Raw genomic sequence first — 27,517 nt, 5'->3', positions numbered from 1 at the left:
AAAATGGGCAACAAAGATAGAAATGTTCAAATTCTACACATAATGCCTTATTTGTTAATTCACTTTAATTAGCTAACAACTTTCTCTGGGTCAAAGCAAATTTAATGAGGTTGTTTTGAATTTCATAAAAATGCATTATATGCGTGTTTCCTGATAAGGCTAGTATATTAGCGATTGGCTGTAATGCGGCGTTCAGACCAAACGCGAATTTTCACCTCACGGTGCTTCCCTCGCGAGTACATTCACTGCAAGTGTTCACACACAACGCGAGAAGCCGATTTTAACGTGACTAAACACAACTTGCCATTACTACAGCTGTATGAACCCAAAGTAAACATTTTGCTGTGATTAAATTGCAATAAGAGGATTAAACTGAGGCCATATTAACTACAACATGATGCAGATTTGTTAAACATATGAATTCATGCTTTGTCAGGTCTGTCAGCAAGACAGCAAGACAACGACTTCTAAAATGTTTGTTTTCTGAATGGAGTTCGGATCGATCAGGGCTATGGGTCACAGTAAAGTACAATGATAGCTGGAATAAAGTTACAGACACATGTTTTTTTGAACTCACCAGGTAATTCATCCTCCTCGCTTTCTTTTCTCCAAGTAATGTCCAGTTTTGTCCGTTTTTTATATAAATATGAAGTCGTAGTCCGACAGAGCTAACGCCGCTAACAACAACACTGGAACCGGATGTGCACGGAAGCTCCAGTGAAGATAAATCAATGTTGAAATCCCAAAAACTTAAGTAAAAAGCTAATTTAATAAAAGCAGTTTACTCCGAGCGCCTCCCGCGAGTAAACAGCGTAGTTGTCAGAGCAGAATCTGACCGACCTTTAATTTGTCCAAAGGTTGCAGCACTGCTCCCTGCTCCTCTCCCCCAAGTTTAGCAGCTCTCAGCCGGCCAGCAGATTTTCAATCTCCCGCTCTGCCCGGCCCTCTCCACACATCCCTCTGAAGCCTCGGTGATGTACGGACTATCTCAACACTGATAGGCCATCAGGCAGGAAATCGCGGCTCTAAGCGTCTTTGCATTGACTTTGTATGTAAACTCAACGCCCCAAACACTCACTTCGCTTTTGGTCTGAAAGCACCATAAGGTCATCAGAGCCTGTTTGTGTGTTGCTCACCATGTTAGCCTGTGGCTGCAGTACCAGACGGGCCTGTTTCTTCCTTTGTTTCCTGTAGTAGTTCTCAAATGTTTCTCTGTCACCCTGCAGACACAGAGAAATACAACGGACTTTAATAACATCTCCAAAAGTTACTGACAATGATAAGTAGTTAGATCAAGATTATTTTTGCTGCCACAAGCCATCACTTTAATGTTTTTGTGCGAAAAAAGAAAATAAAGCTTTTCCAAAAGATGATGTGTGCCTCCAGCGCCATTTACCATGCCAGCTAACATGAGAGCAGTACATCTAATATTCTCCGAGCTATGTTGTAGCTGTATGAGTTGAGCTGAATGCAGCTGATCAAACTCAAATGAAGAGTGAAATGTAATATTCAGTATGCAGAGATGCAGATACAGCTTTCAACCCATTTTTGATCGAGTCCTCAAACATGTCTGTAAACCTTTTAGTATCTGTGTCATCAGTAAAGAGCTCGCTGCCTCAGTAGAGCAGAGGTTCTACAAAAATGTTCAGTGAAGAGGTCATTCATTAATCATGTTAAATTCTTGAAGGTTAATGCTGCAACACCACGTCACTGCTATGATCCCATTTGTGGATGGGGCCTGTGTGGGTGTGCGTGAGAGACAGAGATTCACTTACCAGCACAGTGTAAATGTGTAAACACCTGTAGACAGGTGAGAAGTCCACCAGGTCCTGAGCTGTAAGAACCTTTCAGACACAGAAGACGAAACATGATTCCTGTCAAGTATTTCTTTAACATTTTCTCTACAGTCATTCAGCAATGCTGAACACATCAACCAATGAAAATGATCACCTCTTCATCAGCTTCTTCCTCATCTCCTGTGTCGTCATCCACCATCAGGCCGTTGTGAGTGTGAGACTGTGTTCGTCCATTGAGGGAGTACATAGGCTTGGTGTAGTGGCCCACACTTGCCTGCTTGGCTACAGCACTGTTAAAGGTCCTGTGCTGCTGTGCCTGGAGGGACACACACACACACCAGATCAATGAGCTGATATACCTTTACACTGCTATTGGGGTCATTGTTAAATACATCTCTCATACCTGTCTCATGGCAGTCTCTCCAACCTTGTCGGAGTGTTTTCTGATGCTCTCCAGGAAGTCCTTGAGGTCTGACATGGAGATTTCCTTGATCTCCTCTCTCAGTCTGGGAAGGTTTTCAGCCATGATCTGACAGAACCTGTACTGACTGACCCTATGGGGAACACAGCAAACATCCAATCTAATCAGCATTATCTAATTCTATAGATTAAAAAAACAGCTGGCAAATTAACCAAATCCAATGAGAGAAGACTATCAACCTACGAATCAGTGTCCTGCTACTAACACCCACAACATTACCAGCAGGAGGGCTCTATTGGTAACACATTATTTGAGATTTATCTTTTATTTTATATAGACTGAACACAATTGCTTCTTTAATGAGATGTAAATCCTGTAAAAACAGCTTGTTGGAGTGGGAGAACAGACTAAATATATATATATATATATATATATATATATATATATATATATATATATATATATATAATATATATATATATATATATATAAAATAATATTAAACTGCCCTAATCATATCTTTTTATATCCGACAATGCATCACTGTGTGATGTAAAAGCTGTCCCTTACAGTGACAAACACACAGATAATCACCCACCATTCAACTCTATAGAATGTTTTTGCCCCCATCAGCTCTAATTTGGTTTTATGGCCCACAACATTACGGTTGTGGTGCAGTGTCAGTACTCTCATCAACCTCCTTTCTAGAAGCAGCAGGCAGCTGCAAAAAAGTTCTAAACACTCTTTACTACCTGCCAAGCACCACACAAACACAGTTAGAGACTAGCTGGTGAACATGGTGAAGCTAAAGAGCCAGATATTTTTCTCAATACTGCCAAAACACACGACTCTAAGTGAAAAATAATCTTGCTCTGGGTGTGTTAGACGTGTAAAATAAAACTAGCCTGTGGCTAACTTGGGTACATTTACATTTTGTTTTAATGTTGATCAATGTACATTGTCCCTTCTCAAATAAACAGTAAATAAATAAAAATAGAAAGACTGGATTATTAGAAATTACATGTGGTTAAGATAGTAGCGCAGCATTAGGTCATCATTTACATTTTGCAAAACTGCATCACAACTCCAATATCTGATAGTACATTTTAAAAATGGGAATGAAGTTTCAATCATTGTATCATATTGATCAGCAACTACCAACACAAGTGACACCAAAAGAGTTAAAGTAAGCTGGTGGGTCATGCGGCTGCTTTCTGTCTTGTTCAGGACCAACCTGTAAACCTGGAGGGAAATAAATCTTTTTGGTATATTTGCTCTTTGGTATAGTTTCAGTTTAAAATTGGTTATCTCTTTCATTGTCAGGAGAACTTAATGAATAATAAATAAAATATATTTTAGTGATTTTAAAAAAATAACACACTGGAGAAGTGGATTATGCTGTAGACGTGGTTTCAGAGCTTTCTATGGGAAGTCACAGATTTAATCCAAGCTGTCTAGAATTTACAAACTTTTCAGAGCCTACAGAGGGTAAATATCATCTTTGATGATATAATCCTACCTGGGGATGTAGACCTTCTCTAGCTGCTCCATTGTTTTCAATGCAGCATAGTATCTGTAGAAAGAAACGGTAGTTTCAGTAAGGATATAATCACAGCTATTGTTCTTTAGTCACAACCATTAAAAGGTTTCACAGCTTTTCATCTGTCTTAACACACTAATCAAGTACTCCTTTGTTAATCAAGGACTGTGTCTCAATGAGACTTTCCTGTTTAAATTAAAGTTTATATACAAGTGCCCTTATAAACAGGTTTTACTTGCTGTAGTCATTCCTCCTATTCACACTGGCCATTAGGCACATCCCTTCCTAATGCACTTCCATTTCAAATGACAAAATCCACAGTCCTCATTCTGTGCATAAATACATTTCAAGTGTACAAGTGTATCGGAAGCTAATTTGTCAAAATAAGTGAGAAGTTACAGTGTATGAACAGAAGGGACAATTACAAATAATGAGACAGATATTAAATTATGAACCTCTGGTGGGGACAGCCACCCTTTTCCAGGAAAAGCGCCTAAAATAACATACCCAAAATGAATCAGGCATAACTCCTCGACTATTTGGCCTAGATGCATAATTCTCCTTTGAAAGGTCAGAAGCTAGGAATATAAATCCAAGATATTTATTTTACCATAACAGTCTAAATGGTAAAATTATTTTTTTCATCCTTGCCTGGTAAAAAAGCTATATTTTAATGCAATGGAACATCAAAACCATCATAAGATAGATTATAATGCAACTGTATATATTCTAATAGACTTGGAATGCAATTGTAATTATACATTCAATCGATCCGGCTTGAGCAGACCTTTCATTTGATACCCTGGATGTCTACGTAGCTCCTACAAGTCGCCTACAAGACCGGTTGTGCCAAAGCGGCACTTCCCCTCTCTGCAGAAAAGGCAAGAGAAGGCAGGCACACAACTCCCAGGTCTTGCACAATAATCAAGATGGCGGCCGAGATATTTTTAGTAACAAATAAGCTGATTTTTTGACTGTAATTTTGGTGATTTGAGTGATGTGAGCTTTACAACTAATCTCAGGGGGAGATTAGCTTTGGTTTGAGAGGTTGGACATGAGGATACGTTGTGATTAGAGATAACCAGAAGCTTAGAACTGCAGCCATGTACAGTGATTACAGAGCGATTTATGTTGTTATATAAGCTTTTTTAGATGCTTGGTGTTTGATGTGTGTTTGGTATGGATAAAAATGGCTGGTTTGAGCTTCTAGCTGAGCCTCCTAGCTTCACAGAGGTGTGTAGCATGCACAGGGTGATGCAATACTAGTTTCAGACATGAATTTCCCATTTGCATCTTGCGCGAAAATCGCGTGCTGCCTCCGGTACTGGGGGTGTTGGTGTTCAAAGGAAATGTTTACTTTTGTATTTGGTTCAATGAGTATGCTGCCTTGTTACATGTGAACTAGGGCTTGATATAAAAAAAGTGTTTGATTCCAATTGTCTTGCTTTCTAAGAACTATAATTGACAGCATACACAAACATTTTTGTAACTTTTATTGGAAAATTCTTCCCATTAGCACCAGTAAAAACACGGGCTATTCTCACTGGGGTCCATTCAACTGTATACACAATTAAACACTGACTGTTAAATAACTTCTGTTAAATAGCTTTTCCCTTCAGACACACAGACCTACTCCTGTCTCTCTCTCTCTTCCTGTATCTGTCTGTTCTGTTGACTTCAGTTGTCTGTCAGCAGTTTTATAAAGACAACTCACGTTAAAAAGCTGCGCATGGAGGAGGCTTGTTGTTAATAACCGATCTAGATAGGTACTAAATACCATCAGCACCAACAGGTGTGTTGCTTTACCTGTTCTGTGCTTTGAAATATCCACAGTGTCGCATCTTCAAACGTAATACCAGATAGCCTCGCTTTGTGTTTCTCTGTAGGTGTAAATTGCGAGCGTTATGTCTTCTTCACTCACTGTGAAGAACTATAACACCTACAACATGCTTGTGTGTGTGTGTGTGTGTGTGTGTGTGTGTGGCTGTTACAATAGTCTGCTGATGTCTGTGCTGCGGTGCATATGACGTAAAACATGGCGTAAAACGTTAAATGTGACTGGCAGAAAAGACATTTCATGCTGATTGGCCTCTTCACCAGTCATGGCCAAAAAGGCTGAAAACCGGCCTTTTCTGGTCACCAGCCAATCCATCAGTGCATCTCTAGTTCAGACAGGTGAATTCATGATGATCTTCTGAGAGAACTTACAGTGCTTTCAGAGAACAAGAAAGCACCTAATGGATGAATGTAATAAAATATGGAAGATAGCGTTGACTCCTTTAGATACACTAATGATAGGCTAATCGCTTTATATTTTAAGGTCTAACAGGGAAAGCAAAGAGCTATATGTATGTCGTGCAGTGTCATCTTTTATTCTCAATGCCTCTTTGGTTGCCTGTGTTATAACGATATTGTAGTCTTTTATAGTGTGCACATATCACACGGGTTCAGCCTTGGGTCAGTGTGCTGAGCTCCCATCATTAGGCTGATAGGCAGGCTGTGAAGGGATCAAATTGGTCGGTCAGTGAGTGTAAAATGTGTTGTATACACATGAACAGAAGACACACTCATAAAATGTACACTGAAAAGGTTTGCCAGAGTGCAGAGCACCAGGACGGTGTGCACAAAGGCTGCAAGTGGCAGGGCATTGAACAGAATTTGACCTGGGCATCAGCACATACAGTACAGATAATAATGTGCATTTGCACCATACAAACTCATTCTAATCTAAAAGTGTATAGGCTATGTAATTAGTGCATCAAGTACACTCCACACACACAAATCCCACATGATGGCCAGCATGGTCTAATTGCCTTGGATTGGCTGTGAGCCATGACAGAGCTGCAGTGAGGGGGCCTTGTTGTGAACAAGGGCTCACTGAGGGTCAATTGTCCTGCCATGAATGGCCTCTTCCTTTGGTACACAGTAATGAACAAGAAATGGTCATTATTTTCCTGTTTAAAGTAAATTCCCCTCCCCTCGTTATACAGATATGAATGTAAATACGGCCAAACGTGAAGTTCACAGGGTAAAAATAAAGTTCAATCAAAGCCCACAGCGGAAGACATGAAAAGTTAGTAGGAAATTGATTAACATGCTTTTTACTTCTAGCTAGAAACATGTCTTTAGAATGGACAATAGAAAAGTGTATAAAATGTTTTGTTGTTTTTGTAACATTTTCATTTACTTTGAAGTAAATTAACACCCTCTGTCCTTAGACCCTCAATTCGGATAAGAAAAAACCTTTAACAGGGAAAAATGGAAGAAACCTCAGGACGAGAACAGAGGAGAGATCCCTCTCCTAGGGCGGACAGACATACACTAGGTGCTGCGAATACAGAATAGACCAACATAATAAAATGACAGTATGGATTATCAGGATGACAGAGTTAAGAGATGGATAGACTTTTGCTGCCTGTAAGGGGCGCAGCTGGTGCTGGGGGGCTTGGACCCCTCTTACAACTGCTTGCAGTTCTAGTTATATTTATTTTCAATGTTGTTTTCATAGTTCATATCTGTCTGAGGTCAGTATATTGCGCTTTTAGATGCTTTTGGGTTCGCAAATTGAATGTTTGGTTTGTTGTTAATTCAAGTGTCCTCTGTCTAGTGTTGAAAAAATTATTTTGTTCATCACAGTTCCATAGGGTGGAGAAAAACAATGCAACTCTGTAAAAATTTGAAGTTCCTGTAAGTTGTTTTTTTAAATATTGCAGTTACACATCATTACCTTTTGGAGTCCAGCTGTTCCTTTAGTTTGCTGTACATTTCTAGCACTGCAAAGGAAGAGAAGACAGGAAACAGAAGCAAAGGCAGGGTTTGTTGGTTCAGGCATTTCACTCGCTTTTTCACCTAAAGAACAAATTTACCATGCATACAAAGATACATACGTTTATATTAAAGACAAATATGGACAAAAAAGTTCCTCAATCCATCTCATGTCTGATGTTATTTTTAGAAGATGAGGCCAAACCATCAATTTCATTTTACCAGAGGGCTCAATTGAAGATGCAAATATCCCCTCTGTGACTCAGTACTTGTGCTGTCAATGAAAGCCTTATTTACCAACAAATATTTGGTGTACTTTTAACCCCAAAAAACATGATTATCATTAAACTCAAAATGTCTGTATTTAACTTGCACAGACTGTTGGAGACTTCTTTTTCTGGAACAAGGAGTTGTGGGACAGCAGTACCGCCTTTCATTTTACAAATAATACCTCTGCACAATCTATACTAAAACAGCTTTCTTTAACTACATAAGCTCTTATCACGGCTGCCACCTAATTACTTGTATTTCATGGTTATAAAGATGTCTCACTCAACACGCCCAAGATTTCCTCCAAGGTGCTGAACTGGTCATATTGTACGCACAAGTACATGTACACTCCAGTAGCACTCTAAGGTCAGTCAGGTGAGTAACACTACCATCTAATTAAGGTGACCATCACATTGACACGCAATAAGCAGTGGTACCTGGTATACAGAGCTGGAGCTTCTCTACAGTGGTGGCCATGTTCCTCTGCTGGATCCGACAGCGAATGACCTCCTCAGTCTGAGCTGTCACCTGAGGGAAGAATTCCTCACTGTTACTACTGGGTTAAAGAACGGTCACATCTAATGCAGAACTGTCTTTGCAGTTAATGAACATACATACACTCTGTCCAGACAGCTCAATAAAAAGCACAGTTTTTGTTGGACATGGACTTACCTCCCTCCCAGCCTCTTGTAGTCTTCGATTAGTGTCTGTCACTTGACCCTTTCAAAACAAACACGTCAAAGTTTAACAGTACAGCCTCTAATTTTATTATTTCTTACAGGAACTGTTGCACATTGAAAACCAGATCCAAGGCCCAGGCTTAAATATTTAGAACTTTAATTTTGAAATATCTTTCAAATTGACCTCTTTAAATTAGTGTGATTAAAGGGAAAGTAAGTGATACTTCATCACTGTTAAGTTTCGTGTGTGCTCTGAAAACAAAGAAAGCAACATTGTTCCAGTCAATCTGCAACAGGAGGTATGCACAGGAGTTATGGGGGCACAGGGCTTAAAGCAAGAACATTTTACAGCAAAGATGAAGGGTAAGGGGCAAGTACATGTGTTGAAAACTGATGGGGACATAGTGGCTCAGATTAGGGGGGTGATGATACACTTAGCTCACAAGACATGAGGAATTACGATACTGGGTAAGAACAAGATGAGAAAATAACTGTACACTGTTATGAAGAAATATTCAATCTGGGGGTCTGGGAGTCCTCCCCCTGAAAAAACTGAGCATTAAACATTTCATTTCCTGCATTCTGGTAAAACTTTTCTGCCACCACCTATAATCAATGCTCGAAGTGGGAAAAGGGCTGATATGGCCAAAAATGTTATCACAATAAAACATTTCATATCATTGGATATTGATAATTATCACAATAAATGTCAAATCATTGTTTCTTTTAGGTTTAATGGCTGATTTTTCCTCCTGAGTGAAAGTTGGAGAAACCAGACAGTTAACTGAGCCACTTTATGCGAAACAGTGGACACTTCATCAATCTAAGCACAGAACATTTAAAACAATTATAACAAAATCTTTTTTCGACAAATATGCATGAGTAACATAAGGGAAAATCTGTTTACAGTCCGTTTTCCTCAACAAAATAAAATTATATGAATTAAATTAAACATTTATTGAACATTTATTATATTATTATTGAGGAAAATTAAATTGAGATAATTATTATTGTTTTATTTCCCAGCCCTGCTGGTACTATTATATCCATTTACATGTTGCCTTGTTTATCGACCGGATTTAGGGCTGATGTTAGTGTATTCATTATAATTTCAGAAAGCCTACATATATCTTACCACTAGTATAATATTTGTTCTAGTTGGACAGCAGTTTCATTTGTGTGGGTTGTTTCCATTTATTAAATTCCTGTAAGAAAAAAGATCTACATGGTGGTCAGTTTCTAATTAGTTAATGCTAAGTACTACTCGTCAATAATCATTCAAGCAGAACAACAAGTTCAACATTTTTTAGTGTCCTGCCACCTCCAGGCTGTGATTAGTCGGTTCACAAAAAGCTATGTTGATGAGCAACTTTGCGCACACAACTGCATGAAAGGCACCCGAGCTTCTTTCTCCTCTGTTTCGACCGAGAGATTAGGAGGCCGGTGAGAACGAGAACAGGTGAGTGTCACACAGTGCCCAAAGAACCTGATACGGAGAGGACACCTGTACCCAAGAAAAGTCCCACTACGCCGAAGAGTAAAAAGAATAAGTACTGGTTCCGATGACCCACTTTAAGCACTGCTAATATTAAAAATTTACGCCACTTACCAGAAAAGCCGTAACCTATCGATGGATTACATTCCGACAAAACTGGCCTTCTTATGTTGGCAAAGGTCCAATCCAGTAAAATATTTAGTTCAAAATGCATTTTTATATCAATAAATTCACACGGACTGATTGCTTTTACATGGTTTAACTACAGTTAGCATGTAAACAAAACAGTACACCTTGACCTTTTGAGTGACACCTTAATTGACCCAATAGAAAATCCGATGCCCTGTCCACAGCCTACAATAGCCAATGAGTGTCCACGTAGTCAGGAAGTGCCAGTCCCCTTCTTTTGTGCATGCACCGACAGAGATTGTGCTGAGGACTGGCGTTTCACACACATATCAGTGAGAGTTAAAAAAATACGCAAGAAGATTTTCCACGAACATATATATATATATATATATATATATATATATATACCAATATATAGTCGAATATGAAAATGCCCCATGCCAGAATTCCGGCACTGTGCTGGAGGACTTTAAGCCCTGGGGGCAGTGGGAGAGAGAGTTCTATACACAGGCACATTGGAAGTGCTGGACTCCAGGCACTGTGAAGAAGGAGAGGTGGCTGAGTAACAGCCAAAGAGGAAATGGTCTGTAGAGTATAAACAAAGAAGAAAGTTATATGACCAGACAAGGGCAAGGTGTTTCAAAGCTGGAGAAACCTCAGATATTTGAAGTTAAGGGGGCGGAGCTTCTGAGAGGCGGGGTGTATTCGATTGGCAGTTGAGTTCAAATATCAAAAAGCCTTCTTCAGAATCATTTACTCTCCCTTTAAGGTGGAGGTGGTAAAGATATTCACCAATCACTGACATAGTAATGTTTCTGTGGTTTCATTCCATGCTATTCTCTTAGGGAGATGTTTAAAAAATGTTAAGGTTTAATACATTTTTGGAATGTATGAAAACTTCGGCCTTGGTTCAGGCGTACATGCTGTCACAGGTCTATCGGTCCCTCCTCTCTCTGTCTGCTCCCTCTTCATGCCCTCTGTTTTCCCTCTCTACCTCCCTGGCTGCAGCTGCTCAGCCTTGTAATCAGCTCATTGTCCATGAAGAGGCAAGGACAAAGGCAGTCAAATTCAGATTAACCAGGCAGCGGGGACCTGAACCCATCGTCGGTGCACTGGGCCTTTCATGGGGTTTAATGGCTTGTGACAGGCCCTTTCTCACAGATTCAGTGACAAACTTCTCAATTCTGGATGGGGATTTTTGAACTCTCGGCTCCTGTCACACAGCTGAGAGCCATGACCCAATTGACCAGTCGGCTTTTTGATGACGAAGCCTTTCAACAGCGAAACTTTCGAACAAGGGGGCCCAACTACATTATCACTGCCCCTTTTTTAAATTCAGCTAGGTTGCAGCACCACACTGAGATTGATTTAGAGCAGAGAGACAAGTGACACTTAACCTAGACAATTCTCTATCTAATACAACTTGCTGCACCAGGGATTTCAACCTATGATCTTTCCATTATGGAACAATGTCTGTTCTCATTGGCTACCTCCAAACCTTGGAACAACTGCAGACTGTACAGAAACCACCTTCAAGGCTTTTAACAAGAACCAAGAGGTACAATCACACCACACCTGTATTAGCCTTTTTACATTGGCTCCTGGTCTGTTTTAGGATTGGTTTCTTCTTGATTACTTTTAAGGCTCAGAAAGTTTTAAATTATAAATGATTGTATTTTATCACTGTGGTATTATATTTGATCCATGTCTTTGTGTCTCTGTGAAGCACCTTCTTTGTTTGCTCTATAAATAAAGTTTATTATTTTTATTCCCATTATGGAGAAATGAAGAATTTAGAGCAGGAGTCATGTTTTATTTAGCACTTCCAGATCTCCTCTGGATGACAGATCTGGTTATCCCTTTTGGGGCCTGCTGTCCAAACCGGTCTTGTAAACTCTAGAGTTAAGATAAACTTTCAAACACTAATTCCTGCAAACTCAAAGGGCTTGAAGGTACCTCCCAAGTCATTAGCTTGCCATACTGTCACTTCAAAGCAGATTGGCCAATAAAGAATCTTACTGTTGTATCCCACGACACAGGATAGCAATTTATATTTTATTTGCGTCCAAAAACTGACACTAGTAAAGGCTTATATCTGCACAAAGAGCATGGACTGCAGACACACACCTCCGCAAACATGAAACTACACGTCAGGCCAACGACAATAGAGATACCACATGTGGACCACAACAAATGTGGCTCCTTGTGTTGTTTCCGACAAGTTTCTGATGCTGGTGGTTGATAATGACAACAATATGAAGCAAGTTGAAAAGAACTCAGTTATCTTGTCTTTTCCAGAAACACACATCGAATTATATTTAACTCCACTGCAAACTTTCTGTTAACTGTGACTGCTGCTCTCTATGACCAGAAACATGCCGTGATATGATTGCACAGTGGTGCAGTGTTTGAGCTTGCATGTTCTCCCTGTGCCTGTGTGGGTTTTGTTTGGGTGCATAGGATTGATCAAATTCAGCTAATTCTACTATATTCTCTACCTTATAAAAGCGTTTACTCACACCTACTTAGTTTACTTACTCATACACATACACACAGAGACCTCTGCTGCAAACACACCGGCTGGTCCCGCCTCTCTCTGTCTTTTTGCTCATGTCCATCAGCAGTACATTTTATAAAGTTGTCACGTTTAATAAACTCATCCGTAATTCCGTTTTCACAGGTACAGGCCGCATATGGATCGAAAACCAAAGTGATACCAAATGACATCTGCAGTTAGGGCAGTGCGATATGACAAAAAATGTATTTCCCAATATAGGTAATTTCATATCCCAATAACAATATATATCTCGATATAGAACATTTACTGTAAATTCAATGAAATATGGCATTTCCAACTGTAACTCAATATTTCTCTGCATTATAAAGGTGGGGTAACTTAAGTGATTCTGGAGAAATCCAACACCAGGACATATACCATGATAGAGTGAACAACGACACAGCAAGTATGCAAGTAATGTAACTAATGTTAGGTTGCTAATCCACAACCTACCTGACACTAGCAACACAGCTCTCCTGCTGCTATAGCTAACATCACAACAGCAGCATGTCTTGGCGAACTACAAAGCAAGCTGTATGTCTGTGGGCAAGTCATTAAACACAACGATATAAATTATATAGCATAATTGTAAACAATAGAAGTTTTTCTATTGTTTTAGATCGTCATATCGCACAGCCCTATCAGCAGTGTTCACTGTTCCTCTGTGCCTGTAAAATAGCCACCGTGTCCGTGTCTTGTAACATAATAAATAACAGCTCCCTGTGTGTTTCTCTGTGAAATGCTAAAATGGGTCAAATATACATTGGCAGCTGTTAATATACCTGGGCGGCCCGACCAACTGAAGTCTATATTTGTGAAATACTCTATTTAAAGTTAAAGCTAGCTGTAGAACTATATTTTGTAAGTATTAGATGTACACCTATTTTATTAGGTGTCCTCCAAGTGCATGTGTCACATGTTTGGGTCCAGTCATGATCGAGTGATCATGCCTGAAAGTTAGCAGAGTTTAATTAAGATGGATAACAATAACAACAACAACAACAACAATAATAAAAGAAATGTTTTCCCCTGCTGTTTCTTATTCATCAGAGTGAATTCTTTGAAGATGTATACCTCTGCGGTGATATAGTGGTTTATTTCAGAATGAATTCTAGTTTTCTCTCTAAAATACTATTATGCTAATTTTGGTTCTCTTAACAGTCTAGTTGGCAGTTGGTTGGAGTTCACATAGCCACTATATTTTTATTACAGACCTATCGCCTCTTCTCGCCTGTAGTCCTCATTACAAGTAATCTTTCTTACCATCAGTTTCTCTGCATCAGCACGGACTTTGAGGAGCTCTGTGATGGCGTCCACAAAGCCTTGGTGATGGAAATTGCACATCTTCTCAATCTCACGGTCATGGTTCCTTATCCTGGCATCCAGCTTTTCCATGAAGCGCTTGTGGGCATTGGGCTGGTCATCGTAAATAGATCTGAGAGAGACAAACAAGGTGAGGGAATAGGGGAGTTTAAGGTACAGCAGAAAATGAGGGGATAAGGCCGGAAGAGAAAACAACTGTCAGAACAACTGAATAAAAAATATTTGTTCATACTCTCTCTCTCTCTCTCTCTCTCTAGTTTCTCCTCCTTGTCCTCTCTTTTCACTTCTTCTCTGTGCTGGACCATTGGCTGTCCTCTTACGTCTCTCTCTCTCCCTCTGTGTGTGTCTGTTCCTTTCTCCTATCTTTGTGAATGTTGTACTTACGTTTTGCCTCTTGTGCGTTTGTGTTTTAATTTCCTCTTCCAGGTCTCAATATTGGAGAGGAGGTCATGTCACTCAGTTCTATTTAACAACACCCCAAGTTGCTCAAAGTCCTCCCTGATCCAAAAATGTTACAGTCTATTCATAACTTTGTCTTCATGGTTTTCCGTATTGTAATTTTAATATGTTGCTCTAGTCAGAATCAGAATCGGAATCAGAAACACCAGCTTTATTGCCAAGTAACACATACAAGGAATTTGCTTTGGTATTTTAGTGAATAAAACAATAAAAGTATATTAGGTGGAAAATAAGAATGATGATGAATGTTCTGCAGGTCAAGAATCAAAAATATAAAATTGACAATAAGATATAAAAAAAAAAGCAAAATAATAAAGGTAATGTACAAGATGGTTAGTTATTTAAATTACAATTTGTGCAGGGATGTTAAATATACTTATGGGATATATTTATAGGATTTACATGTACAAAAATGTATAATATGAGTATCCATCCATCATTCCATGAGCCCACGCCTGTTGCTGTCCAGGGCATTCCTGACAGTCCACCCCCACGTATCACGTCTTGTGCCATCCAACTGAGTGTGTGCATATCTGTCTGGCACCATTCCTTGATATCGTCCAGCATCTCTCTGTCTGCTGTCTTCCTCTCCTTTATGATCCATTCATAGTACCAAACACCATCTTTTTCTCCAGTTGATTGTTGATTGAATGGACGCAGCTTTGAGGGAAACCGGTGCTGATGATCCGGGTGTCAGAGACAGTTTTTCACAGCTTTATGTGATGCCCCCTGTCAGACAGGATGTGTGATCCACCGGCAGGTGGAGTCAGGCACACTCAGCTGGGAGAACTTGTCCTGTAGCAGTGCTGGGGAGATGGTGTTAAAGGTGGAACTGAAATCCACAAACAGGATCCTGGCATAGGTTCCTATGGAGTCCAGGTGCTGGAGGATAAAGTGACTGGCCATGTTTACTGCATCCTGTTGGCTCTGTAGGCGGGTCCAGGAGTGGGTCTGGGATGGATTTAGGCACTCAAATCACTCCATGACCACAGAGGTGAGGCCAACTCAAGCAGACCAAACCAAATTATCAACAAGCCAAAAGAAAAATACATTGAATACTGTAAAGAAACGACCAAAATACAAAGTAAATTACAATGTTATCTGGCCCTAAAAAGAGAATTCACACAGGCAAATTACCTGAGCACAATAAAATGTCCTAAACTAAGAAACGTGTTGACAAAATACGGACTGGTTGAACACAGCCTGGCCATAGAAAAGGGAACCGACTACCAGAAGAGGAGAGACTCTGCTCCCAGTGAGACAGAGGACAGGCGGAGATAGAGCTGCACTTTCTAACCTCATGTCCTAAATAATAAAACCTTAAGAGAAAAACTCCTGCCAGCGTTTGCTCCTCTCTCTCCCTCACCGTGCAGCCCCGCAAGTGACAGTGAACACACCAGTGCAGATGTCATTCATTAGCTTGGTTTTGTTTTGATAGGCTACGTCGTTAACACGCCTCCTCAACATGCGGCGCAGCTGCTGATGAGAACGGGTGGAAAAGTCCAGAAGACAAGTTCTGATATAAAAATTGAAGGGAAAGAAGGCAGATTCAATAAGTGAGTGACACTTAAATAAGGTGGAAACTGTACAATCAAAACGGTGAAATAAGAAACTAGCTACTATAAATAGTAAAAAATACCCCAATATATTTTATATATCGTATTCAGCTTAAAAGTACAGGGATGTCACTTTTCGATCCATGTCCTCAACAAAAATGCAACAATGAAAAATCTGAAATAAGTTTCACATAAAATGTTACTTTATATCTTGTAAAGCAGTGTAATATTTTTAGTGGAGAATGAAGTACAATTGTAATGGTGAGATAGGAAAAAACCTAAGAGAAATAGGGAACTGTATTCTTTCAAATATGTTCAAATAAGTAAGGAAAGAACTTCACAACTTCACTTTCATGACATTCAGCCAGTTATATATTGTTAAGCCTTCATTTAAGTTTCAATATAAAAAACAGGCAACTAGAACCCCTTTGTAAACTACTTATTTTAAATAACTTGAATATAACATCCTCCTCATTTTTTGGCCTTTCTTTTGTTAATTTAATAATTAAAAACTGAATGTAGACAGCCCCTTGCATTATTCTTACACGTGATGTTTATTTGTGTATTATTATAATTTCACTATTGCACTGTTTCTCTTGTTTTTTCTTCTTACACGTGTATTTGTAGCTGTCTGGTTTTGAGTTTATAACTGTCTTCAGTAAATGTTACAAGATGTGTGTGTACCTGTTACATAAAGCAGGAATCAGGGACATTGTGTGAAAAGCATCAAACGGATCTATCTCAGAGACTAAAATGATGCAGTGGGTTGAAAAGAGCATGGGTGCAGACTGAAAGTGTTTCTACCAGTAGCTACTAAATGTTTCTTTGAGAAGACAGTGAATCTTGGAAGGTGCACAAAACAACCTCACAGGCACAAAGAAGGTGATGACAGCTCATAAACTGATTTAACAGCAACGATACAAAATAAAAACGTAACACAGGTGTTTAGGCCTTAAGTTTAATGCTTCTGATATAGGAAGGATTAGGAAATGATGAATGAGGATCCCAGACTGACAAATACATTTATTTCAGCTGGAGCAGCAGCTCCATCTAGTGACAATGTAGTGAAATGCTATGTTTATAAATCGATGAGACCTAATATATAGGTTATTGAAATTAATACAGCCTAAACTTTCCTTAAACTACATCAAGAAAAAACAGAGGTCCTAGTTATCAGGAAACAGTGCCTAGAGCTTATTGCACTCTCTCAGCATAAAAATCTGGTCGTTCCAGACGGAACAACAAATCATTTACAGACAGTCCTGCACTGCTTCATTTTAGTATATTTCAGCCCAGTTTATGGTTGTTGTGCAATGTAATCAGACCAAACAGCTAATTTGTGATGTTATATTGGCAACGTCATCATGTATTTGACAAATGCGTCTCTCTTGTTTATACGTCACATGAACTCAAAACAAAAACAAAAGGAAACACCTCAAGTGAGTGTAAAGCCTTATAGCGACACTGTGGAAGTTTTGTCAAATTTTGGTGCTTCCATCCAGCTTTTCTAATTCCATCATTTGCATGAATATGCTTGAATGGAAACATGGCTTAGTTTCCCAATTGGATATTAACTTAAATAAATATCATTTATAAAATGAAAAAAGTGTCCTTCTACATTGATTAGCTTTCACTTTTAGAACAAGCTATTTAAAATAAATCTCTGCACTAGAGCAAGAGGTGAAAGTTATTACAGAACATGCATGTGTGCAAACTGTTAACTGACCCTCTTTGCCAGCAGCCATGTTTTGATGAGCAGGCATAGAAATTATTAACATGGACCCCTGGATCCCTGTGTGGTACAAAACTACCCGAAAAATACAATTAAATTGTTATTTGCAATTACTTGACAATCATCACCTAAAATTTCACACATGGAAATGTGTCTTATCTATAGTAGGAACTCCATGGACTGCAAGACAAGTCAGAATCTGATTCAGTTCAGGTGACAATGATTTATAGATAATTACATTGTATGTGTGGATTGATTGGTAATGAATCAGAATTTCTAGCTTAATTAGTCTTGTGTATTACAATTTTGAGACTAACCATCCCCTCCTCCCCTGTACGTGTGTCACAGCCTGTGAAAAGGAACCAGTAAACAGTATTGATAAGAGTAGTGTGTAGGGTTGTGCAATTAATCTTTCTTTTCTTTTTAAAAAAAAATCTTTGGATCAATTTTCTCACAGGAATGCCCAGTTTTCTATTCTACTTTTTATGAGTCCATATATCAAACTCCTTAAACCCCACTGTTTGGACAAACAAAAGTAGTACACCAACAAATCTCACCCATTACCTCTGTGGGGCTACGCAGAGGCCACCAGCTGACACAGAGACATTTTGTATATACAAATCAGATACTGCTCCACCTAATCAAATGCTCATCCTTAGGTTCACAAACACATGCAAACTGGACACATGCACATTCATGCAGCCCAGTAATCATCAGCCTCCATGCTTCCATATGAGGTTCCCCTTTCCTGTTATTAATAATTAAAAGCAGGTGGTTGCTGCTTTCTGCCAGAGCAGGAAGCTAACTTCAGCCAGCATAAAGTCGCCTCTGGGTTACAAACATCATTCTTCCTTTTTCATTTGATACGCACATAGTTTGAAAATGAAAGACTAACAACCACCCTGTAATTATACAATTCTAGTGATTTTTTCCAATTGCAACTTGTATTCTGCAAAGTCTACAGTGTTGTTAGTTTTGCTGCAGTTCCTTCCACAAGATCTGAGGTCTGGAAATGACTGAAATATTGTGCTTTACAATGTACACACTGCTTTAAAACTGGGTCTTAAAAGTATTAAAAAAGTCTTAAATTTCATATTCCAAAAATAAGGCCTTAAAAGTATTAAATTTCATTTAGGCTACAAAATATTAAATTTTGTTTACCAAGGTCTTACATTTTTTCTTGACCTTTCGTAAAATTAAATAAATGCCGTAACGTCACAAATAAAAAAAATTGTGTGTGTGTGTGACTTTACAATTTACTCCGTTTGGTGTGACTTGGATGTTTTATGGCAGTACAGTACAACGTTAATGTTACTGTTCACTTCAGTGTTTAGCTTTACGCTGCGGAGTGCTAGTGGTGCACGAGCTCTGGCATCCAGCTCTGGCGCAAGTCAGTCAGTTGTTGGTAAAGAAAAGAAAACGTATCTGACGTGCTAGATCATCGACTCAGAATGGGCAAGTGTATGAAGTTCAGAAGGCCAGAGATACGGACAAGTTGGCAGACAAGGCTGAGGACAGTGACGCTGAGGTTAGCACAACAAGTGGATCCAAGTACGAGTCAATCACACTTTGGCGAGCACAATTGAAACAGCGGAGCTGGAAGACCCGCTGCAGGTTCCTAGTAAATGTTACTTTAAAGCGTGGGGTACTTCTGGCTGGCTCGGAGGCACTGCGAGGCTACCCAGCCGACCAATCACAGAGCTTACGGTCCGCGTCAACTCGACGTGTAGTTACATTTTGAAGGAGGTACACGTCAGGCCTACGCCGTAACCCACGTCGTCGATTTGACGCAGAAGTATAAATTACACTTTAGGCACATTACACTTACATCACCCAGATGCGCTTATCACGGGAACGAGGAAAAAACAAACCGGAGCCCAACTCCTTATCCCCGCTGCTTTCAAGCCAATACTATATAAATCTATATTTCAAGCAGCCTTTAGATGCAAAAACAGAACAGGATGAATAATCACTGAAGCTGCGTTTTATGTTGGGTGTTCGATAGACGAAGAAACTCTAACATAAAACTAGCTTCACTACGGCACAAAGCACCGTCCCCTCGCAGAAATATTATGGTAAATTGTGGAATTTAAAAACGATAGAGATAATTGTTAACAATAAACGTTTTTCTATCGTCAAACTAGGGCTGGGTGATACGGCCAAAATTGTTATCGCGATAAAAACATTTCATATCATTCGATATCAATAATTATCAGGATAAATGTCAAATCATTATTTCTTTCAAGTTTAAGTCTGATTTTTGAGTGAAAAGTAAAGATACCAGATGGTTAATTGTGTGGTTAAACCATACTTTATGGTCAGAATGTGACAAACACTTGATGCCAAACAGTGAATCGCTTTACAAATCTGAGGCAGAACATTCAAATCAATTATGATAAAATCTTTTTTCAAAAAATATGATTAGTAAATCTTTTTCCAGTCCCTTTTCCTCGACAAGTGCTAATTTGTTCATGATTAGAATGAATTAGTCAAACATTTATTGACGATATATTGAAAAATTGTTAATTTGTTATTTAGGAAAATTGTTATTAACATTGCGATAATTATCATTATTGTTTTATTTCCCAACCCTACATCAAACAATATATCGTCATATCGCACAGCCCTAGTCAAAGTGCTTGAGCCCTGCTAAAGTGTGCCATAAGAGCACAAGCTGCAGTTCAAAACATGATCAATGTGCCAGGGTCTTAAAACTGAGCATCATTGACATTTGTGTTATTTATTTGTTCTTACTGACATTATGGCAGTATCTGAGATCATCAGCTCTTACAGTAAGAATTGCTAGTCATTTTCAAAATATTTGTAAATGTTTTTGTTTTCAATGCTGCACCGAAAACTCAAATGTCTCAAAACTAATGTATACCGACTCTGAATTTTGTGTATCATTACACGGCTATTGTGAACACCAGATTTTTAGCAGCTTGCAAGTTATAGTAAAGTTAATGTTGCCAGTGTGAAAGATGCATTTGTATATAGAGATGTGCACCACAATAGCTGTAAAAGTTAGTCAAAATGCTAAAGCCAGTCATCATTGCCCTTTATTAAAACTCCGATGATGAAAAAGGTTGACTCGTTTGACTTAACATTTGAGATCATGTAATCATTAGAGCCCGACCCACGGGGGAAGACCAATACCGATTTTGATATTTGTGGATTTTTAAATCTGATATTGTGATATATTGGCTGATATTCACAAGCACTTTCCAGAAACACATACCATATATATAAAAATTATCCCTAAGATTTGTTATGTGTAGTAATGAGACCTCACCAAGATAACATGATGCAATTTAAAAATAAACTATAAATAAAAGTAAAAAAGTTTTGATATGGTAAATGGTCTGTACTTGTATAGCATTTCTAGTCTTCCGACCACTCAAAGTGCTTTTATACTACTTCACATTCACCCAGTCACACAGCGAGGAAGAGGGTAAGGGGCTCTGCTATCAGAAATATACATTCACAATCATTCACAGAGCAGTCTGGGGTTCAGTATCTTGCACACTTAGGGACTGGGACTGGAGGAGCTGGGGGATCGAACTGCCAGTCTTTTGATTAGTGGGCAACCCGCTCAATCTCCTGAGCCACAGCAAATAAGAGTGAAAGCGGAGTGGTCGAAAAGACTAGAAAGGCGCTATACAAATACGGAGCATTTACCAAACTGAAACTATAAATAAAAAATACTACTATTACTACTACTAATAATAATAATACTTGGGGGCAACCAATAATCATGCAATAATTTGAGCACTTAAAGAGCCCTTGTACTTGCAGCCATTCCTCTCCTTCTGTCACCATGAAAGTGGTGGTGCTGCGCACATCGATACAACTCAAAGGAAATACTATCATTATAATATGATTACAACTACGGCTCAGGCCTGGGTCAAGAAGTCAGAGGCCCCTGGGCACAAAGTTTTGGCGGTCCCTCACCCGCCAACCCACACACGTGCGCACAATTAAGGTTATAAATTACCATGTATTATTTGTTGTTGTTGGAAACACATGTATCGGTGTCTGCGGTAAAAAGCCGATTATTAAAAGAACTATTAAAAGAAACGGAGAGACAGATCTTTCAATCATGTCATGAGTGTTGCATAGTTTCACCAGAAGGCACTCCCCAACTCCACGAGTCCACGATGAGTTGGTTATTTGTTACGTGAAATACATAATAACTTAAATAATAAAATAACAATTTTAACTTTGTGTTAAAAATAAATAAATAAAATTAAATAAATAAACAGTAAGAGTGTGTGTGTGTGTGTGTGTGTGTGTGTGTAAAATAAAAATAAATAAATAAAACAGTCATCCCTCACAGCTAAATCGAGCTCCCTAACCTGCGACAACTTTCAGATGAACTATCCTCTCACACCAGCGTAATTAGGATCTGACATTACCGCTGCACTCATGGTTACAATACATGTATCAAACAAACAACAGTCGTATTTAGATACAGGATTGATGTTGAGGAAAAGTGTGTTTTTGCAATAATGAAACTGAAAGCATTTGTCATTAATTTCATGTTTATGTTTGTGTGGAGTATTTCTTTAAGAACATGACTTTAGACATCATGAAAAAGAAATATTATATTCTTTTATGAAAAGATGGATATTCATAGTAAAGAAAAGCCTAGGCTATATATTTAAACCTCTTTATCTTATATGAAAAATATTATATTCTGTCCTTTAATGTAGGCTATTTTATTTGGATTTTCGTATGAGATGAATAATATTCAATAAAAACAACAGTTGTATTGTCTATCAGGCAAGATCCTTTTTTAATTAAACACAATATAACCTTTGGGATACGTTGTTAACCTTTGAATGGTGATATGAAATGTTGTGTAGTTTCGGAATTAAAAAATCCTACATGTTAACCGGCGAAGTCACACAGAACTCACATTAAAATAAAGGTCCCCCATCACTGGTTTTGGATGCCACTCATGCAAACGGAGTAGAAGTAGGTAGGGAGAGGGAGGTGCAAGCAGTTTTGGAAAGGCCCAGAGAGAGGCGGGGGCAAGCCGGGGTGTTTACCTGAGGTGTAGGTGTGTGCGAGTGTGTCAGAGTGTGGTGAGAAGAGAACACCGAGGCAGGTGCAAAGCATACTTAAAACCAATAATAAGAATGTTCGTGGTCATAAAACCTGCTTTCACAGGGTGGTATAATGTGAACATTTGAGATTTGGCAATCATGATGCCGGCTCAACTTTGTGATGTCTGTTAGCCATCGCTAAATATATCTGCGAGTCTGTAGTTACAGTCCAAACCACACTGGACATGTAAACGTGAGCTGAACCTAACACAGCTTCCAGCCAAACAAAGTTATCGAGCTCCTCTTTGAAATGTGCAATGGTGTGAAATCTCAAAGTTGCAGACAGTCGTGTAGTGGTTGAGAAATGGTTTCTCATAGCTTTGGACAGAATTTAGGAGTGCTGGTAAAGGGATAAACCTGATGTGAATATGCTACATAGAAAATAGTTATTACGGCAGATTATGTGTAAGGTCAAATACACACGCTTATTCTCTCTCTGCACTTTCTAGCAGCAAATATTTATTGATGTGTTTACATGTTCAGTTGCTGCGACTGTAATCTAAGGCTTTTTTTTTTTTTTTTTACATGATCCATTCAAGAAAAGGTATTATAGCGCACATACAAAACAGCTTTCAATATCGGCCTGTTCTAAGTAGTAGTTAGTAGTTTATACAGGAGACAGGTCTACAATCCAAATCATTTTCAAAATCAAAATATCATATGGTCGGGCTCTACGGGATTTACACTGATCAACACCAGTAACATTGGGTTATTTGATGACCAATGTTTGGGGCGGGTTGTTACGTGCTTTCCACAATTACGGTTGACCAATAATATAGGCTAATTTTGTTTAGGAAAAAAAAATATCAGTGTGCTTTTTATTGGTTAAACATGATGTCAATATCTAAAATGTAAACAATAATAAAGGACAAGAAAAAAAGTATTTTCTTCCCCTTGCTTGGGCTCCAAGAGCGCAGAATACCCATTGGATAATCCGGCCCAGATAGGGTTGCACAGTTAATCAAACTATACTCAAAATAGCAATACAGCCAAGTGCAATATCCAAATGCAGAAGCTGCTTTTTTGGTGAAGGCAAAATGTGCGATGAAGTAGCATTATGATGTAGAAGTGCTGTAGTGCTGCAGAGACACCCTGGCCTACAAATCCTGTTCTCCAGATGTAAGAAACCATTTGTTTGGTACAGACCCAAACAGATCTATAGAACAGATGCTATAAGATGTATAAAAAGTATTTCAACATGCTCCCGAGCTCCTTACAGTACACACGGAGTGAGTAGTGGTGCAATATAAAATGATTCTGTAGTGGGAGCATTGTCTGGTTATTAGTCTGAATACACTACCCCTGAAAACTTAAATTATAATGTTACAATAGAGTATCAAAATATGCACAACAAACAGAGGATGTCGTAAGACTGTGAGACTTATACCTTTATAGGAATGGAAATGGGAACACATAAGCTAGCATTTTTCGATAGGGCAGCGCGAAGTGATAGACTCTGCTATCGATTTGCACTACGGTTGTATTTTTCGACAAGGCAGCATAGGCCTATATCATCACCACATCTGTACTAATAAAATGGGGCACAGTACCGTATTTAATGGCAGGGTATTGCAATACCCTTCTAGTATCAGTATACCATGCAACAGTAGCAGGGCTAACTGTACTATGACACAACACACACTTTTCTATTTATCTGACTGTGTGCAAATATGATGTCCATCCATCCATCCATCCATCCATCGTCAACCACTTATCCTGCGTACAGGGTTGCGGGGGGGCTGGAGCCAATCCCAGCTGACATCGGGCGAAAAGCGGGATTCACCCTGGACAGGTCGCCAGTCCATCGCAGGGCCATACATAGACGAACAACCACTCACGCTCACACTAACACCTAATATACCAAATATGATGTGTTTTAGGTAAAACATGAGACTGACACGCAGGCTGTTATAGGAGCTTAGTGTGGGGCAGCTGCTTTGCACACACACTGGACTGTACTACAACTGGGCGGTTGCAGTGGACAATATATTTCTCGTAACCATAGGTATGCAGAAGAAAAAATATCAGTAATCATGTTGAGTGTTTATTAAAAATATACATACACAAATAACTCAAGTAACAAATAACTTGCAAATACATAAAAGTACACATAATGTATCCATTCCCTCAAGCTGTTACAAACAAGCCTAAATGGTCTGTACTTACAGTTCCTTTCTAGTCTTCTGACCACTCAAAGAACTTTACATTAAATGTCACATTCACACACTGATGGCAGAGGCTGCCATGCAATGTGCTAACTGCATGTCAGAAAGGAACCAATCATTCACGCAATGATGGCCCAGCCTTCAGGAGCAATTTGGGGTAATGTTACCACCAACCTTCCAGTTAGCAGGGGACCCGCTCTACCTCCTGAGCCACATCTGCCCGCAGATATAACATGGTATTTTAAAAAAATAATTTGACTTTAACATTAGTTCTGTGTGAAGATTATCAAGGAGGGGATGATGCCCATGTAAAGGACTTGAGTCATTCTGCAACTGTCTAGGTCAGCTCTAGACTGAATGTGAGTGTAGATAACATCATAAAATCACTGACACTTAAACCAGCTGAGAGAGGTAAGTGTAATGCTACCTTTAGGGTATATATATTCATTGGCTTTCCCAGGTATGCTGAAAGACAACCATGGCCTACAGGCATGTTTTTGGGAAAGATGTGTGTGAGAGGTGGAGGCATCCTGCGGAGGCTGAAGTGCGTTTACACACACTAGCTTGTCAAACAAATGTCATTCATTTTGGCCTTAGAAGCTAACGTTAGCTTTGAGACACTTAATATAACCAATGCATTGTGCTAGGGAACGTTATCTTGAGCAATTCAAATTTGTCACCCACAACACAACACCAAGGGGTCAAGATGGTACATCAAACATGGTAACTGAATGTCATCAGCTTTCATTTTTAAATTTCTGCTAAACAACTTGTCGAAATTGTTAGCCGCACCGTTAGCTAACATCTGCTGCATAATGATGATAAGATGTGCGGTCCCACAGCCACACCCACAATTGATGTTTACATTTTGACAGGTCACCAGCCGTTCACTAACACACAGAACCGCGACATCCCACACAAACGTGCTTTTACTGTAGCTAACGTTACATTCGACTGACAGAAACAGTGGTCACTGTTGGCCTGTTAGCTAACAAACCAGCTAGGCTCATGCTTCATTTCAACACCATATAGCCTGTTGGCTAAACTCGCTAATGTTAGCCTGCCGGTGGCTAGGGTAACTAAGCTAACGTTAGCTCATGAACAAAAGGTCTGACAACGTCGGAGATGCAAACAAACACATAGACATTATAATTGGTAAGGGCTTTCTCAAAAGCTATATATTCTTACCGAAGAGTTGGACCAACACAAGCTGTGTCGGTGCTCTCAATTTCCTGTAAAATCCGCTCGTGCTCCGTTATACACTCCAGGGTTTCATTCTCCGCCATGATTGTTGTGTGTGTGTAATGGCTAAGGCTGTAGCTACAGCCGAGTACAGGTCAGTATGAGGTCTAGCCTGTGGGGGACGCACTACACCTCTAACGAATCAGAAACTGTCAGCAGCTTTGTTTCCACATATCCTGGATATTACAGTAAGTTGGTCACAGCAACAGAATTGCACATACCAAAACCTTTACCCAAACGCACTGGTCAACATCGACAAAACACATTGGCTGTTATGATGATTATGATAAAATTGGTTATCGTGTTTTCCATATTAACAAATAATTAGAAAGGCTCTATAAATATTGCTTCATTATTAATGCACTAACCCTCATTAAAATCATATTTAGTTTTATTGACAGAGATCTGATACTCACTGACAGATACTGTAATTGCATCTTTACTAAAAACTAGAATATAGATTTAATGACTAATCTGCCACCAAAAATGCAGTTAAATTATAAACCACATGTATATTTCCTTTGTTTATGGCATCTCTTAATGTGCATATTACGATCAATCAGCATTTTCAATTACTCACTTTTTAAGTGAGTCCACCATCATCTCATTGAGTTTACCTTAAGGTGGTTCCCAGAGGCAGTTCCACAGATTCTAACTCTGCAAAGATATTCCAAATGGTCTTCTCTTCTTCCTTGTTCTCCTCTTCTCTTTCACTGGGAGGGTCGGGTAAAGCAGCATTTACCCTGTCACAAGCCATTTCTGTCTTCAGACTCAGAAGTATCAGGACTACCAGGATCTCTGCATATGTGAAAGAGAAGGAAAGAAAAATTCTCTCTCTCACACTCTGGTGTGTGTGTGTGTGTGTGTTTGTGTGTGTGAATTCGAGGACACCTGCTATGGTCAGCAGAAAAAGAGGGAGCAACAGGAAAATGAGATCTTGTGATTCATCAGACTTTGAAGCCAACAAAACTAACTTCAGCTACTCCCTGTGTATACATGTGTCTCATTGAGCGTAAACCTTGGAGAAACACCACGAAGAAGCCTAGCTGTATTTATCACTGCAGATTCAAAACACAGTCAGCAGTCAAACTAGAGATTTGATGTTGATTTTTACAGGCAATTAATGAATACAGTGAAAAATAATAAATAATAATAAAGTAATTATTAAAAAGATAATAACATAATAATAAGATAATAAGATAATAAAAGAAAGAATAATATTTAGACCTGTGGTAACACAGAACATATCTGAGGTGAAACATTTGGGTGAAAACTGACC

At 39.1% G+C, this 27,517-nt stretch overlaps 1 protein-coding gene across 7 annotated transcripts in view; it reads right to left on the bottom strand.

The window, feature by feature from the left end:
• Positions 1-27,066, bottom strand: part of exoc6 (exocyst complex component 6) — a 62,174-nt gene extending 35,108 nt beyond the window's left edge. For 2 of the 7 annotated variants that reach the window (XM_038735177.1, XM_038735174.1), the window contains exons 1-10: positions 26,185-26,335; positions 13,917-14,088; positions 8,465-8,512; positions 8,230-8,320; positions 7,485-7,530; positions 3,737-3,790; positions 2,200-2,350; positions 1,951-2,112; positions 1,776-1,844; positions 1,137-1,220 (exon numbers count right to left, since the gene is read on the bottom strand). In XM_038735177.1, the coding sequence (XP_038591105.1) occupies positions 1,137-1,220; positions 1,776-1,844; positions 1,951-2,112; positions 2,200-2,350; positions 3,737-3,790; positions 7,485-7,530; positions 8,230-8,320; positions 8,465-8,512; positions 13,917-14,088; positions 26,185-26,282 (975 nt within the window). In that variant the 5' untranslated portion in view covers positions 26,283-26,335. Of the gene's footprint in view, positions 1-1,136; positions 1,221-1,775; positions 1,845-1,950; positions 2,113-2,199; positions 2,351-3,736; positions 3,791-7,484; positions 7,531-8,229; positions 8,321-8,464; positions 8,513-13,916; positions 14,089-26,184; positions 26,337-26,855 lie in introns of those variants that run through there. The other 5 variants (XM_038735176.1, XM_038735170.1, XM_038735171.1 and 2 more) reach the window with 5 other exon arrangements.
• Positions 27,067-27,517: the final 451 nt, after the last annotated feature.

The sequence above is a fragment of the Micropterus salmoides genome, unplaced genomic scaffold (assembly GCF_014851395.1).
Source record: "Micropterus salmoides isolate LMB-PRFRI ecotype aquatic unplaced genomic scaffold, ASM1485139v1 Ms_hic_scaffold_21, whole genome shotgun sequence".
Classification (NCBI taxonomy): domain Eukaryota; kingdom Metazoa; phylum Chordata; class Actinopteri; order Centrarchiformes; family Centrarchidae; genus Micropterus; species Micropterus salmoides.
Note: the sequence above shows the minus strand (reverse complement) of the source record. Positions and strands in the feature narration are given on the sequence as shown.